General features: G+C 36.8%; 2 protein-coding genes across 6 annotated transcripts in view; one reads left to right on the forward strand and one right to left on the reverse strand.

Annotated features, from left to right (window-relative positions):
• The window catches only part of LOC126745416 (39S ribosomal protein L43, mitochondrial), a 93,206-nt gene that overhangs the window by 68,561 nt on the left and 7,984 nt on the right, over positions 1–16,661 (reverse strand). The gene's annotated exons all lie outside the window — the stretch shown is intronic.
• LOC126745401 (protein draper) overlaps positions 1–16,661 on the forward strand; it is an 86,868-nt gene that overhangs the window by 54,761 nt on the left and 15,446 nt on the right. For 2 of the 5 annotated variants that reach the window (XM_050453236.1, XM_050453237.1), the window contains exons 5-9: positions 393–651; positions 6,562–6,770; positions 6,836–7,077; positions 13,907–14,068; positions 14,213–14,377. In XM_050453236.1, the coding sequence (XP_050309193.1) occupies positions 393–651; positions 6,562–6,770; positions 6,836–7,077; positions 13,907–14,068; positions 14,213–14,377 (1,037 nt within the window). The remainder of the gene's footprint in view (positions 1–392; positions 652–6,561; positions 6,771–6,835; positions 7,078–13,906; positions 14,069–14,212; positions 14,378–16,661) is intronic. The other 3 variants (XM_050453238.1, XM_050453239.1, XM_050453240.1) reach the window with 3 other exon arrangements.

The raw sequence follows: 16,661 nt of genomic DNA on the forward strand, positions 1-16,661 counted from the left end.
ATGCTCTACCATTACAGAAACCATACACGAACATCATGCAACAGCAGGGTGAATGTGTAAGGCATTACGTAATGGAAACTTTGCTCTTTTCAAATTGAAACGCTCAAAATCAATAAAAATTACAACAATGCTTGTCAACACTACCAGTCAATTAAAATAGGTATTAACAAACAATGATGAAATACCTGCAACGTGAGTTGGATATACAGAGAACGTAATTATTCCAAAAATGTACAAAAAAAAATTTGGAGCCGATTATTTCAGAACCGGTTAAGAATCGGATTAAAACATATGGAATAAGATAAATTAACATCATATTTTGACCCTCTGAATATGTCCCTTTCCTTCCGAAACGCCCTGTATAGCTTCACGACTAAAATTGCATGTTGCAGGTGTGACGAGCCGTGTCCAATCGGGACGCACGGCGACAATTGCAAGTCAAAGTGTCCCTGTCAGAACGGTGGTACCTGTGACTCGGTGACGGGCAGTTGCTACTGTAAGAAGGGATGGACGGGACAGGTGTGCGCCAATCGGTGTCCCTTCGGGTTTTGGGGCACGAATTGTTCGGAAAAGTGCGACTGTTATAACGGCGCCTCCTGTCATCATATCAATGGCACTTGCGAATGTCAGCCCGGATTTACTGGAGATCGCGTAAGTAGAATCTCCACGTTTGGTAATACGGTTTTCAGGTGATTGAGCGATTAGATTTTTTTATTGGTTTGTTTAGGAAGATTAATTATGTTATATTAAAACAAGAAAATGCATGGATGAGGCATTTTTAACCGGAAATAAAAAACCGAAAAATTTATGTTGCATATGGACGAGGATTTTCCAGAAATATTAAAAATTTTTGGGGAATTTTACGTAATTTTGCCAATTTTCTGGGATCAAGGGTAGTTTTTTATCTTTTCCAGGAATTTCACGTTAATTTTATACGTCGTCCAGAATTTTTTTTTCAACTCAACTGAAACTGCCTGGAAAAAAGACTTTAAGTAAATTCTATATTGTTGTGACGAATTCATAATGAGTTACTTATTTTATTTGGTATTACGTCACTTATAATAAAATCAATTTAGAAAATACTATCTCACAAATTAAGGCCAAAGTGTGCAGGGGAACACCGCAAGGGGGCGTACTGTCACCGCTGCTGTGGAACCTTGTATCGGACAGCTTGCTGACACGACTGGAGAGGCAGCTTATCCTCGCTATAGGATATGCTGACGATATAGTCATCCTTACACGAAGGGGTAGTCAGGCTCATGTATTCGAAAAAATGCAAAGAGCCCTGACTACTGTCGAGCACTGGTGTGAGGAAGAACAACTAAGGGTAAATCCCACAAAAACTACTCTGGTTTCCTTTACCAAAAGAAGGAAACTAGAGCCCATTAGAAACATAAAATTTTATGGAGAAAATCTGCGACTTGAAGACGAGGTCAAAAATCTAGGTATAACCCTGGATAAAAAAACTCAGCTTCAAGAATCATGCAATCCAGGCTACAAATAAAGCCACGTAAACTCTTATGTACTGTAAGAGAATGTTCGGTAGATCATGGGGACTGTCACCAAAAATGGTACATTGGATGTACACGACAATGGTTAGACCCATCATTACATACGCAGCACCTATATGGTGGCATGCGGCAGAAAAGAGGACTGTAATACAGATACTCAACAAAACACAACGAATAGCATGTCTGGGCATAACAGGAGCGATGTCAACAACGCCGACTGCTGCCCTAGAGAACCTGATAGGACTAAGCCCGCTACACTTAGTGGTACGGGCTGAAGCTATATCGGGGGCGAAAAGACTGCTTTCAAATGGCGCAACAATCCTATCGAAAGATGGGCACAATGCCTTATTTGACAAGATACAGGACCTTGGGCGCCTGGCCCTAAGAACAGACAGAACCAAGGTCACATACCTAGACAAACCTTTTGTCATCAAAGAGAAAAGGGGACCACTGGACGCAGAAGCGGACAGGCTCAGGCAAAGAGGTTACTCAGTATGGCACACGGCAACCAAACGATCCAAGATCGGGGTAGCTGTGGGCATGGTGGAGGACGAACAACAGGGCAGACAACTCATGCTAAACCTGGGCTTGGAAACAACAAATTTACAGGCAAGCATAATAGGAATACAAATCTGTGTCCAACTGATGAGAGAAGGGCTGTCAAGAGGCAAAACCTTCGCAATTTTCACAGGAGACCAGGCTGCAACACTTGCACTACAACAGTTCGAGACTAAGTCAAGGACTGTGCAAAGCTGCTGGGAGGATCTCAGGAACCTCGCCGAAGCGCAAAATAGGCCAGAGATAATCCTAGCAGAGAATATGGGCAACAATAAGGCTGCAAGAAGGGCTATCCAACTTGCAACTCAGGGAGCCAGCAACAGCCTGGTAGGCCCTGAACCAACATGTTATGTCAGCGATAAGACCTGGAAGAGGGAAATCGGCAACTGGCTAACAAACCAGAACAAATTCTACTGGGAACAGCTGCCAAAGATGGAACAATCGAAGCAACTTATAGGCAGCCCACCCTTCAAGAAGGGTGAGAACATACTGGTCCTCTCCAGACAACAACTGCGAAGGGTCGCGGGGCTATTTACAGGCCATGCACCCAGCAGGAAACACCTGCATACGCTAGGGAAATCAGTTACCTCGCTATGTAGGGGATGCAATGAGGAGGACGAAACAACTCTTCACATACTGTGCTTCTGTGAAGCATTTAATCAAACCAGGGCAACATTCCTGGGGGAAGAGAAACCCTCACCAGAGGGTATAAGAAATCTACCACTGGGCACAATCCTGGACTTCCTTGAAGCTACAGAATTGAACCTGTGGGACTAAACATATGGGACACAATAGGACTGCTTCTTAGCAGACCGCAGTGTAGGGAGCCACAAGGCACCACCCAGCGGTGGAGTTTTAGTCAACTCCACAAATTGAAAAAAAGAAGAAAATAAACTTATTCACGTATTTAAAAGAAATGTCTTCAAATTTTTAACGATACCTTTCGTTATATTTAACCTAATTTATGTTTAATTTAAAATACAATAATTTTACTTGAGGTATAATAGATTTTTTCATATACCCATTGTTATATAGCAATAATAAATCGCAGAGAGAAATTATCAAGTGCGGAGAGGCACAAGGCTCAATGTTGGGCCCTTTGTTTTTGTTATTTATAATAATGATCTGTCCAACTTTGAGAATGATTCTAGATTTATTCTTTTTGCTGATGCTACAACTAACGTTATAGAGCATCACCCTACAGATCTTTAAGTTCTGCATCCTTTGGATGTGACACAGGAATCTATTGAACTGGTTAGGTCCAAAACTCAAAATCTTAACTTCACCTTTTGTCAAAGTAATAATAATAATAATAACTTTTATTTGCATCAGCAAAAAAATTTGCATCAGATATATAGTTTTTCTTAACAAATGCTTTACCTACTGAATGCAAAATGGAGCTAGAAAGCAATAAAAATTGTTCAGCACCTAATAAAATACTTAAAATTACTTGGGGGTTGTTATCAATATTCAATCAAGAAAATTTAAGAAAACTTATACAAAAATCATTTTTTTCTTTGATAATTTTATACACTAATAGGCACATATTAAGTGAATCCCTTAAAAAAAGCTAATTTAAAACTCTTGTGTTATCTAATTATACATAGTGTCACTCCGTTTATGGTTTTTCTTTGGATTTGGAGAGCAAGAATCACATACAGAAGGTACAGAATGCTTGCTTAAGGTTTATCACTGGTTTGCGCAAATTTGATCATATTTCACACTTATACAGGGTGCGGCATAATTGTCTCCCTGTTTTTAAGGCTTAATAAAAGAAATGTTATTTGAAATACAAAGATTTGATTTTTTTATTTTAAAAGTACAACCAAAACATTTTTGTCCTATATGGTTTTGAAGAGAATATCTGGCAAGTGCCGTCCACTCTTATCGAAGCACTGGTGCAAGCGACTTCTGAAGATTCGCATAACTCTTGCAACCATTTCTTGGGGTATTCTACGAATTTCCAGGCGGATTGCATCTTTTAGTTGTCTAATAGTCGTTGGACGATGTTTGAAGACTTCACCCCACAGAAAGAAGTCGCAGGGCGTTAGGTCGGGCGAGCATGCAGGCCAAGAAATATCGCCTCTCGGGGAGAGCAAACGTCCGGGGAACATTTCTCTCAATACTTGCATTGAAGCTCGAAATGTGTGAGCTGTTGCCCCATCTTGCTGAAACCAGGCATCTTGCACATTGAGTTCTGAATTGACAGTAACAGCGTAATTTTCTTCTTCAAAGAAGTAAGGGCCGATTATCCCCATTTCAGACACGGCGCACCAGACTGTCACTTTCTCACTATGTAGAGGCTTCTCGTGTATTTCTCTCGGATTATCAACGGCCCAATACCGAAAGTTTTACTTGTTTACTCAGCCAGACAAGTAAAAATGTGCCTCGTCACTAAAAAAAAACTGCGCCCTGAGGTAAATTTTGAAGCATAATTTCACATGCAGCACGTCGTTTGTTCCGATCACGTTCTGATAATTCCTGTGCCAGAACCATCTTGTATGGATGAAAACGAAGATCCTTGTGAAGAATTCTTCGCACAGTGCGGTCAGTCATAAACGAAGGGCAGCTGCGTGTCTCCGTGCAGAACGTCTAGGTGACCGTAAAAATGGGCGTCTCACAGTCTCGATGTTTCCGGGTGTCCGTGGCCGTCCACCTCCTTTTTTGATAACAGATCCAGTTTCTCTAAAGTTCTTGACCCACAACACAATTGATTTTCGGTCCGGGACTCCTTCATTTCGCGGAATTTGGAACTTGCGCAGCAATAACTGACCGATTTTCGCGGAGGTACACTTCCACGGCGAATGCGCGCTGTGCGTTGGTCCACATGACTAAAACATGTTTAAACAAAACTGTTTCCCATACGGCTCTTCTCTTAGTAGGGGTGATAAGATCAGTTCCTTCTTGGGATCAGGTGCACCTGCTCCAGTTCCGGCTGTGAACCTAGCTCCGTTAATCAGGTGCAGGTACACCGGGCTGAAGCAAGATTCGAACTATGCTTTTTATTTTTATGACCCTCTCCTATTTACTGTTCCCACCTTTTAGTGTTATAGTTAAAATTAATAAAAATAAAAGATTTTTAAATAATATTCACACAAGTTAGGTATTATTATTATTAACAAAAATTTTACATTCTAAATTCTATGTCTATGATTTCTTTGTTCAATTATAATTAATCATCCTGTTAGTCCTGTTAGGTAGGTATATGTAATGTAATATGTATGAATTTATGAAAGCAAATAGCAAAAGCAAATAGCAAATCAAATACCCCTTTTAAGAATTTAAATGAATATTATTACTATGATACTATGTACTTATACTTATTATACTATAATAACTTATATATTTCTGCTTGGCTTTGGTATTGATATCCCGATAGGATCAAACCATTGAAATTGTATGTTTGGCTGTTCTATTCGACAATCTGCGGTTAGATAGCGGCAACTGCACTGTAATCTTTTATGTAGGTGCACGCCGGATTCGTTTCGAACCGGTTCAAGATCTGACGTTACACTAACAAATCCTTAGTGCACCTACACCTGGGTATTATAGGTTTTGGGATCAGGTGCACCGCTCCGAAATGGCGAACTAGGTCCAAAAGAGCAGGTGTAGGTCTTTTATACCATCACTAGCTCTTAGTGGCGGTACCCCCACTATTCTGCGACGCCGCACGGCATTACGAGGGAAGGTTAAAAATAGGGAGTCAGTTATGCCGCACCCTGTATAAGAATGATAGTAGAATTTTGCACATTTCTTGTTTCTTATTAAAGATGCTAAATAATCCGTCTCCTCCCAATTCAATAAAAGAGCGTTTAGTATTTCGAAATACCATTCACAATGTTAATAATTAGAAATGTAAAGAAGTTTACTATGCCGCTGCATACCACTGCATTCTTCCGGCGATACTTTTCATATAACGCTGTGGAGCAATGCAATTCAATACCGGAATGTTATGTTACTTTAAGCCCTAAAAATTTTAAGAGGAAGTACAAGACTTATTTAATTAAAGTAACCAAATTTAATAATAATACTAACATTTCTTTAACCTTAAGATTATTGGAATATTTGCATATATACATTTTTTTTGTGTAATAGAAGAATCAATTAAATAACGGTGTAGTAATTTGGGGTAAAATGTATATATTTCTTATTTGAGTTTAGCTAATAGATATATCTAAAATATTATTATAATGTTTATGTCTGGTTCAGTTGAGTAGCTTTAAGCTAGACTTGCGCCCCCACTTAAACTGCATTAAAACAGAAATGAGGTATTGTATGAGCATATTTAAATTTTTGTTTTAATAAAACTCATTATTTATTTATTTATTTGATTTGATATGACCCTTTACTGTTTGAGAGATTGATGCTTTCAATTCATTTACACTTTTTACCGATCTGGACTAAAAAAATATTAACTGTTCACACTATTACCGATTCTATTCGATATAGTATAGAATCTCCAGGTTGTGCAATATAGTGCTATTTTTTATAGTGCTTGGATGTGTGCCCGGACGGCAAGTGGGGCAAAGACTGTAAAGAAAACTGCACGTGTCAAAACGGCGCCACGTGTTCTAACAAAGACGGTTCTTGCACGTGCTCCAAAGGCTGGACAGGAAAATCGTGCGCCGACAGATCATGTCCAGAAGGTCTGTGGGGACCCGATTGTCAGAATTCCTGCGTGTGCTCTGAAAATACCATTTTGTAAGTAATATTGTTTTGTCACTTAAAAAACAACATCAATGTAACGGCATTCGAATGTGTGTCAGATGTCACGCTTGGACTGGGGTTTGTGACTGTAAACCGGGCTGGTCGAACGAGGATTGTTCCAGGCCGTGTCCCTACTTGAGCTACGGAAAGAAATGCCTGGAAACGTGTAAATGTCAAAACAACGCTCAGTGTTCCCCGATTAACGGCACGTGCCTCTGTGGTCCGGGATTCACCGGCAAAGAGTGCGAGCAAAAGTGTCCGGTGGGGGCTTTCGGCGAGGATTGCGCCCATAAATGTGACTGTAAGTATCGTAATGTGTTTACCGTTTGTTTATATAAGTTGTGCCAGTATTTCGACTTAAATTATTCCGGAAGATATGCGCTAGAGCATTCCACTATAGGATTTAGGGTGCCGAATCTTTATTGGTTGATTTGAATAAATCTTTATGGCCCCGAACTAAGATCTGTCAAACAACACGATTTCGTAGCATATACGTTTGACCCAAATGTAATAAGTGATTTCTTCGTTAGTGTATTTAATAAGTCAAATAATTGCATTGAGAAAAGAAATTTTTAATAATAATAATAATAATAAATATTTTTTATTTGCAAACTCATCATATTTTTAGTTAATATTTATAACTCGTGTATTCTCGTATCTGAATTTCCAGACTCCTGAAAAGTAAAAACTAAAAACGAGCCCACAAACCTTTCAGAATTAAGACCCATATCCATTTTATCACCCTGCTCGAAAATATTTGAAAAAATCTTAACCGCTAGAATAATAGAACACCTGAATAAACACAATGTCCTTCCCTTGAGACAATCGGGATTTAGAAAAGGCTACAGTTGCTATACAGCATTGTTGGACGTGGTTGATTCAATAATGTCAAATATAGAGACTCTGGAAACTCATGTGTTTTGATATTGTTAGACTACACAAGAGCGTTTGATAAAGTAAACCACCAGGTCCTGTTCGCTTTGCTATTGCATAATGGATTTTCACAGAGTGCTGTCGATCTAATTAAAAGCTATTTATCTAATAGGGTTCAATATGTAGAAACTGATAAGGGATGTTCGGACAGAGGGTCGCTTCACTGTGGTGTTCCACAGGGCTCCGGGCTATCCCCGTTACTATTCTGCATATACACTTGTTATCTCACACATGCCCTTGAACACTGTATTGACTATAGTTTTGCTGATGATAAACAATTATTATACTCTGTCACACCTAATAGCATAGCACAAACTCAACTTAACATAAGTAAAGATTTGAATCAACTAGTTCGAAACTCAGGAAAACACCACTTAAAATTAAACCCTTTAAAAACTAAAATACTTGCTTTTGGAAAACAAAAAATTGACTTAGAAAACCAACTTAAAATTAATTTAAATAACTCAGAGCTTACCTTTAAAAAAAAGTCTAGGAATTTGGGGGTAATTTTAGATACAGATTTAAGATTCAGCGAACATGTATCTGCGTCTGTACAGAGGGCTTATGCAAATTTAAAGCAAATTTAATTTGTTATATCCACATAGGCATGCACTAAGTCAAAAACTAGAATTAGCATTGTCAGATGCTCTTGTGTTAAGTCACTTTAATTATTGTGACGCATTGTATGGTCCATGCCTAACCAAATAGGATAGGGACAGGATACAGAGAGTTCAGAGGTCGTGTTTGCGGTTTGCATTTGGCATAAGGAAGTTTGAGCCAGTAATTCACAAACTCAAAACTTGCAATTGGTTGGATATGGAAAATCGCCGTACATTTCACTCCGCTGTCTTATTCCATAGAATAATATTTAATAAAAGTCCACCATATTTGTACAACAAAATAAAGTTTAGAACAGATGTTTACTTAAACCTAAGGTATAGGGGCTTAATATCTCCTCCTTTCCATAAGACTGCCTTGTTTGCAAAATCTTTCTCTTATAATGTTTACCTATTATATTCCTCTCGAAATGAAAATACTCACGCCAACAAAATTCAAATATCTATATAAAAATAACTTGCTGACACACCACTAAGTCTTGTTGTTGTTTTTTGTTTATCTTTTTTTTTTTTGTTCATACGGTATAGTGTACTTGTGTTTTGGGTACTTACAAACGTCTACTATAAGTATAAGAACTAGGGATTATTAGAATTTTTTAGGTAAAAACAGTGTTGTAATTTACTTGTGTTGAAATTATAAAACTACATACTACTTATGATTTGCTATTGTGCTAACATTGAATCTATATATTAATTTAATATTCTTTGTTATTAGTTACAGTTACAAAATTTTTACGGAGTTTATTCAATATCAGTTTTACTGCCTTAAACTCCATTTTGCAGTAATACATTTATCATGTATGAAGAATGTTTACCAATAATTCATTGTAAACTTGTACTATTACTGGCAAATAAATTTATTTATTATTATTATTATTATTATTATAACTAAATTAAAAAAATACACATTTATTATTTTATCCAAATAACAGGCCAACAAATTCAGAATTCTGCCAAGGCAGATTCTGGTCTTTAACATTGTGGCTAAAACTTAAAAAACCAACTAAAAAAAAATTTAGAAACGCTTGTAACAGTTTAATTATACACACCTACCCAAAAAATTTAGAACATTAACATAGTACCTCTCACAAAAAAAACACGCACATTAGTTACCCACACTAAACATAGATTTTTAGTTTTCAACCATTTTACAGTATTTTACGCAGATAGCTGCTGACTCATCAGACGCACCATCAATCCTTTGATAAAAGTCTGAACAGACACCAAACCCAACTCAAAATTTATGCCCAAAGAGTTCATCTGATATGCAAAATTATAGGAAAAGGACCTTTTAAATAATTGAGTTTTATGTCTTGGAATATGAATTGTGTTTCTTCTTAAAAGCCCAAACGGTGAACATCATTTCTAAAAGTAATCGTAAGGTGGACTACGGTATTTAAGAATTTTATTAAAAAAAAGTAAGTGAATGAGCAACCCTACGATTTTGCATATTTAACCACCCCAGCTCGGAAAGTCTATGGGAAACGCGATTACGTCTGCGTATGCCAAAAATTAGGCGAATACATGAGTTCTGAAGCTTTTGCAATCGGCACCTGTCATTATAGTCCAGGCACCAACCGTAAACAACATCGCAATAATTGCATTGTGACAGCACTAAAGATTCACACAACATTTTTTTAATATCTTCACTTAGATAATGCCTGATAAGCAAAATACCCTTTTTTTAGAACATTAGAAACGTGTTGATGAAATCGCAAATCACTATCCACTATTAAGCCCAAACTTTTGCAATTATCTACAACAGGAATATTAGCATCACCCATCTTAATATTAATAGTGTTGCTGTTTTTAAAGTATGGTTAATTTTTTGCTTATTACCAATAAACATTATAGACGACTTAGAAGGATTTAATTTTAGAAAATGTTTTGACGCAATATCGCATATGGCTTGTAAGTCTTGATTAATCTTCTGGCAGAAAAGAGTAATACGAGGTCTGGCTATTAAATAACGAGACTGGTTACGAAAAAGGGTTTTATTATAAAAATTATTATACATTCGAATGCTTCCCTTCAATATACTCGCGACACATCTTTCCATACGTTTTTTCTTGATTGATCGAAGCAGTGCTGGAAGTCTTCTTTGGTGAGGGCCTTTAGGAGCTCTGCCGTTTTTTGCTTTACCGCCTCCATCGACTCAAATCGGGTCCCTTTCAAAGCAGATTTTATCTTCGGAAACAAAAAATAGTCGCACGGGGCCAAAACTGGCGAATACGGCGCGCGTGTTCGAGCACTGGAGTGCGCTTACCGGCCAAATACTAGGGATGATACAAAATATTAGGAACAGTTCTTTTGGAACAGTTCCAAAGGAGTAACGGCTGTAACAGGTATTAATTTAAAATTTAAGAAAATACTAGTTCCAAGATATCAACTGTTCCGCAGTAATAGAATATAACAGATTACAGACGGAACAGTGGGAATAGCAAAAGAGAGAGAACAGAATAGCGAAGGAAACTGCCTTTTGGCGTTCCTTTTTTATTCGTCCTATGATACGATAATGCGACGAAACACGAAACTCAAAACGGGGATTGGCCGGATTGGGGATTTATTTAGACGAGTAGACGAAAGATGGAACCGTTGGTGTTTGGCGTATTGATCGATTTTAGCATCGGCATCATTCTTTTACACCGCAAAATCCAAAACTTTATTAATTTTTCATAACCGTTCCGTTTCCCCTTAAAGTAGGTATTAAATTAAATTTTATATCGTATTTTAAGTTGTTTTAACGATCTCGGTTGGAACTGTTATTAAGTAACAGGTATTTGGAACGTCTTTCCGGAATAGGAACAGGAACGTAACGGAACAGTTCCAAAAAAAAACTAGTCTGTACCATCCCTACCAAATACTGCTTCACTGATAGCGCGTTATGGGCAGGTGCGTTGTCCTGGTGCAAAATCCACGAGTTATTTTTCCACAACTCGGGCCGTTTCTTACGAACTCGTTCTCGCAGTGTTGCCAAAACTGACAAATAGTAAGTCTGGTTGACAGTCTGACCCTCTGGAACCCATTCAGCCATCACGATACCGTTAATGTCGAAAAAAACGATTGACATTGCCTTGAATTTTGAATTGGACATTCTTGTTTTTTTATTCTGGGCGATTTAGGCGTCTTCCAATGCATCGATTGCCGCTTGGTTTCAACATCGTATTGAAAAATCCACGTTTCGTCGCAAGTAATAATGTTTTTCATCAGTCCGGGATCGTCTTCTAACCTTTCAAGGAAATCTGAGCACACCTGTTGACGCAAGAGCTTTTGGTCAGGAATCAGGTTTTTTGGCACCAACTTCGCACAGACTTTTGTCATATGTAATTCCCCGTGTAAAATTTTTCTAACCGTTTCTTTATCGGCATTTACAGCCTCGGCAATCATCCGGGTGCTCATTCGACGATCTGCACGCATAAATTGGTTGATTTTGGTCACTGTTTCCGGGGTTGAAACAGTGACAGGACGACCTGAGCGCTGGTCATCTCGGCCCTCACTAAAGCGCTTACACCACTCAAAAACACGCGCACGAGAGAGAGAATTTTCCCCATATAGGCCTCTTGCAACAATTTATAGCACTCGGAGTTTTTTTCAATTTAACGAGAAATTTAAGATTGATGCGTTACTCTTGTTTTTCGTCACACATGGTTTTCGACACGAGAAAAAAACACGTTTGTTTTAAACCGCTACTGCACGAATACTATAATAGTGACGAAAACGTGTTTTGGTACGTGCATAGACAAGATATCTACCCGTCTAGGGCGCCCTCTAGGCACGCAGTCTCGTTATTTAATAGCCAGACCTCGTACAACTGAGCATCGTCAGTTTTTTAAATAAAAATAAAATCTAAAAGTATAAAGAATAAGGGTCCTAAAATACCACCCTGAGGCACGCCATTATCAACTTCCAAAGGTTCAGATACATTTTATTTGTATAACAAGTTTAGTAATATTAGTTTTGACTTTTCCTTTGTTGATCAATATTCAGTAAAAAATATAATTAACGCCATTAAATCTAATGCTGCAGGACCGGACAATATTACTCTTTCAATGGTAAAAATATATTTACCTAATATCATTAACCCTATTACTAATATAATAAATAGTTGTTTGTTAACGGAATATTTCCCTAAAGCATGGAGGGAGTCGCCTATCTTTCATATTCCTAAAGTTTCCAATCCTTAGAGTCCAGTCAGTTCATTGAAGTCCTGGAAAGAGTGGTCTATATACAGTTTGCTATTTACCTGACATCCAACAATATACTTCCTCCTTAGCAGTCGGGATTTAGACAGCACAACTAGTGCACTTTTAAATATTACTGATGATATAATTTAAGCGCTTGACAAGAAACTTTCTGTTATTAAGGCGTCTCTTGATAACTCAAAGGATTTTGATGTAATAGACTATGACTTAATTATTTTCAAACTGAAGTATTATGGGTGCAACGATATAGTTTTATTATTTTTTAAACATATCTGTGGAATACACAAAGAGTACGCATATATGCCAATTGTTCTGAGTCAAAACTTATAGTACCACGGGTACCTCAAGATCTATCCTTGGGCCTCTTTTATTTCTTGTTTGACACGTCAGACCTACCAAAGGTTTTAAATTTATCAGAATTTAACGATCTACTTAAAGGAGCATAACTTAGTCATTAATCTAGTCAAAACTAAAATGATACTATTTTCAAATAAAAAAGTTCGTAAAAATATTGTTTCATCCGTTAAAATTCAACCAAATAACACATCAATTCCTTTTTCTGATAATATGAAGGTCCTTGGATTGACTTTAGATAGCTCTTTGCGGTTCAGAGAACATATCAGTATTCTGCTAAAAAGGTGCTATTTGAGAATGCGTATGTTAATGCTAACACATTAATTTTAAATTATAAGACTAGGAAAAAACTTACTGAAGCTTTTGTTTTATCCATTATCCAATATTGTTTATTAGTTTATTTTCCCTGTTTAGATCAACAGGCCCAGTACCGTTTAGAACGTGTTCAAAACACCTGTTGCCGATTTATTTTTAATTTAAGAAGGTTTGATCATGGCTCTCAAGATATTTATAATTTAAAATGGCACAGACTATTGTATTTATTTATTGTCTACATTTCTATACCCGAAGCCCCAAATATCTGTATGAGAAACTTTTACCTAGAAATCGAGTAAATAGTCGAGAAATATTAGACATAATACCCTCACTATGCCACACCATTCAAGTGCTCTGTTTACCCGTTCTTTTACGTACAATATTGTTCTTTTTTATAATAGTTAAAAACCTATGTTTAATGACAGTTGGTATACATTTAAAAGAAATTTTAGAAGAATCAATGGGAAGAGTTATCCTGTTTATGGTTTATTGGGGGACTGCTAGTATGGAAGTTGATAGTGAACTATAATGTATAAGTATAGTTGCAATTATTATTTATTTATTTTTTTTCATGAAGGTTAAGAGTAGCTAATCTTCGCCTTTGTAAGCAAATAGGCAGCATTATTGTAACATTTGCTGAATAAAGACATTTTATTATTATTATATTTCTTATATTTTGCATAAAGTGTCAATGTTTAATTTTGTTTAGGTAAAAACGGAGCGACTTGTTCGGCCGAAACAGGTCAGTGTCATTGTCCGGCCGGTTGGCAGGGACAACAGTGCGACCGTCCGTGCGGCGTCAACAATTTCGGTACGCAATGTAAAGGCATTTGTAATTGCAGGAATGGAGCTTCATGTAACCCAGTAAACGGTTAGAGACGCTTTTATTTTACTAATTTTTCTAATTGCGTATATATAATGTTCAATTGTAGTCATAGTTTTAAAGCATCTGAATAAATAATGTTGATTTTGCATGAAATCCTATCGTTGACGTGCATGTTTGTGTGTCATGTAGGAACTTGTACCTGCGGCGCGGGCTTTACCGGGCCCCTGTGCGAAAACAAATGCCAGACCGGATATTTCGGGGTTAATTGCGAACAGGTATGCCAGTGTCAAGAGGGGACGAATCTGGGATGCGATCCGGTCACCGGCCAATGTATTTGTAAACCCGAGTGGAAAGGTATTGTATTTCTTTGTTTGTTTATTTTTAATGCATTTAGAGTATCCTTAAACTTGTTTGTCAAGGTAGTCAATATTATTAGATTAAAAAGTCTTTGGTAGTGCTTCACTTTAGTAGGTTGATACGCAATAAATGTATATAGTGAAACTCATCTTTCAGGGTCATATCGTCGGTGAAGTTCTAATACCTCGTAACTCACAATTTTTGCGAAAGTAGAGTTTTTATGGTTAGTTTAAGGTCCATCACGCATCAATATAGAAATCAAATATCTCGTGGGCGAAAAAAAAATTTCGCTCTAATAAAAGAATTTAAATACCACTTTTTAGAATTCCTTCCAAAGTACCCCTTCTATTAAAACAAGAAACAGTTCTGGATATTATGGATTTAAATTTAGGTCCTTTGCTATTTTAGACTGCTTTTCTCTAATTCTTATTTTTTTCATAATCTTTTCCTTTATTTGCAGTGACGAATGTACACCCCTTGACATTTGAAGTCTTTATATTATTACATTCCCCACAGATTATCTGAAGAGTACAAACGGGACTGAATAGAATTTCAAATAAAATTTAGTTGCTCTATATATGGACTGCTTAAAAACCAACAAAATTATCATCAGCCTGTGGTCTCACAAGTTAAACAAAAACATTCTGATCATGGTATTTGTTAAATGTTTCAGGCAGTAAATATGTTTATTTATTGTTTTTAAAAAGTTGCTCTACATATGAGCTATAGTGTCTATGAGTCATTTATTCTTAATTTATGTAAATATTTATTAAAATTACCATGACCCACTAAAAATCTGAAGAAAGGTGTTGTCAAATATCTTGGTATATAAGTTACATTTGGAAACCACACTATAACTGCTAAGGGACGCTTTTATTAAAGTGTATGTACACTACCATTCAAAAGTATTTGCTCACCATGTATTCTTTTTAATATTTTAAATTACAGTGGCGACCAGCAAATTAAAAACGATACAATTTTTAATATTTTATGCTAAAATCATACGGTATATTTTCTATTTGCACATAAATGTTTTTATCACTTCATGTTAAGCTTGCACATGTATAAATATTTGGATTTGAAACAGGTTTGGAATCTGATATTTTAACAATTTAGAAATACCTTGGACAGCTAAATAAAAACGATTCATCTTTTGTTTTTTTTATCAATTTTTGTCGAATATGAATGTGTAGCATTTATTTATCATTTAGTTGGTGTCTCACTTAAGTAATACAAGGTCAATATAAAACAAACGTTATGGGTAAAAAAAAGAGTTGTGACCCTGAAAAAAGACAAGTAATTTTAAATTTGATTCAAGAAGGGCATTCATACAGTAAAGTTGCAGCAATGCTAAAATGTTCCAAATTTATGGTTCATAATGCTATTAAACATTATAAAACTCACGGCACGGTTAGAAATGTACCTAGGAAGAAAAGGCCTAGAATAACAACCGCAAGAGAGGATAAAATTATGGTACGTTTAGCAAAAAAGTCGCCCCATTTAACAGCAGTAGATATCAGACGTGAAATGTATGCACAAAACGATCCGAAGCCATCAGTAAGAACAATTCGCCGCCGACTTAATGAGTTTCAACTATTTGGAAGAGTTTCCCGAAAGAAGCCACTTGTCTCAAAGAAGAATCGTAAACTCCGATTGCAGTTCGCACGCGATCATTTGAGTTGGACCCTTACCCAATGGAAAAATATACTTTGGTCGGATGAAACAAAACTTAATCACATCGGATCGGATGGTCGTACTTACGTACGAAGACCACCTGGTGAGGAATTAAATCCAAGATTCACAAAATTAACTGTTAAACATGGAGGTGGTTCAATCATGATGTGGGGCTGCATGTCATGGTATGGAGTTGGACCAATTTATAAAATAGATGGAATTATGGATCAGGAGAAATACAAATCTATATTAGAAAATGTGATGCTTCCATATGCAGAAGAAAAATTACCTATTACCTGGAAATTTCAACAGGATAATGACCCCAAGCATACAGCACGTTCAGTAAAAAGGTGGTTTGAACAAAACGTCGTTGATGTAATTGAATGGCCCTCGTGTAGTCCAGACCTCAACCCCATAGAGAATCTGTGGAATGATCTTAAAAGAATAATTCAGCCAAAGCAATTTAAAAACATGGACGAACTAGTGAAAGGTGTTCAAGAAACTTGGTATTCCATCCCAATTACTCGCTGTTAAACTTTAATAGAATCTATGCAAAGAAGATGTCTAGCAATAAAAGAAGCTAAAGGATATCCTACCAAATACTGAT

The sequence above is a fragment of the Anthonomus grandis genome, chromosome 15 (assembly GCF_022605725.1).
Source record: "Anthonomus grandis grandis chromosome 15, icAntGran1.3, whole genome shotgun sequence".
In the NCBI taxonomy this organism is placed as follows: domain Eukaryota; kingdom Metazoa; phylum Arthropoda; class Insecta; order Coleoptera; family Curculionidae; genus Anthonomus; species Anthonomus grandis.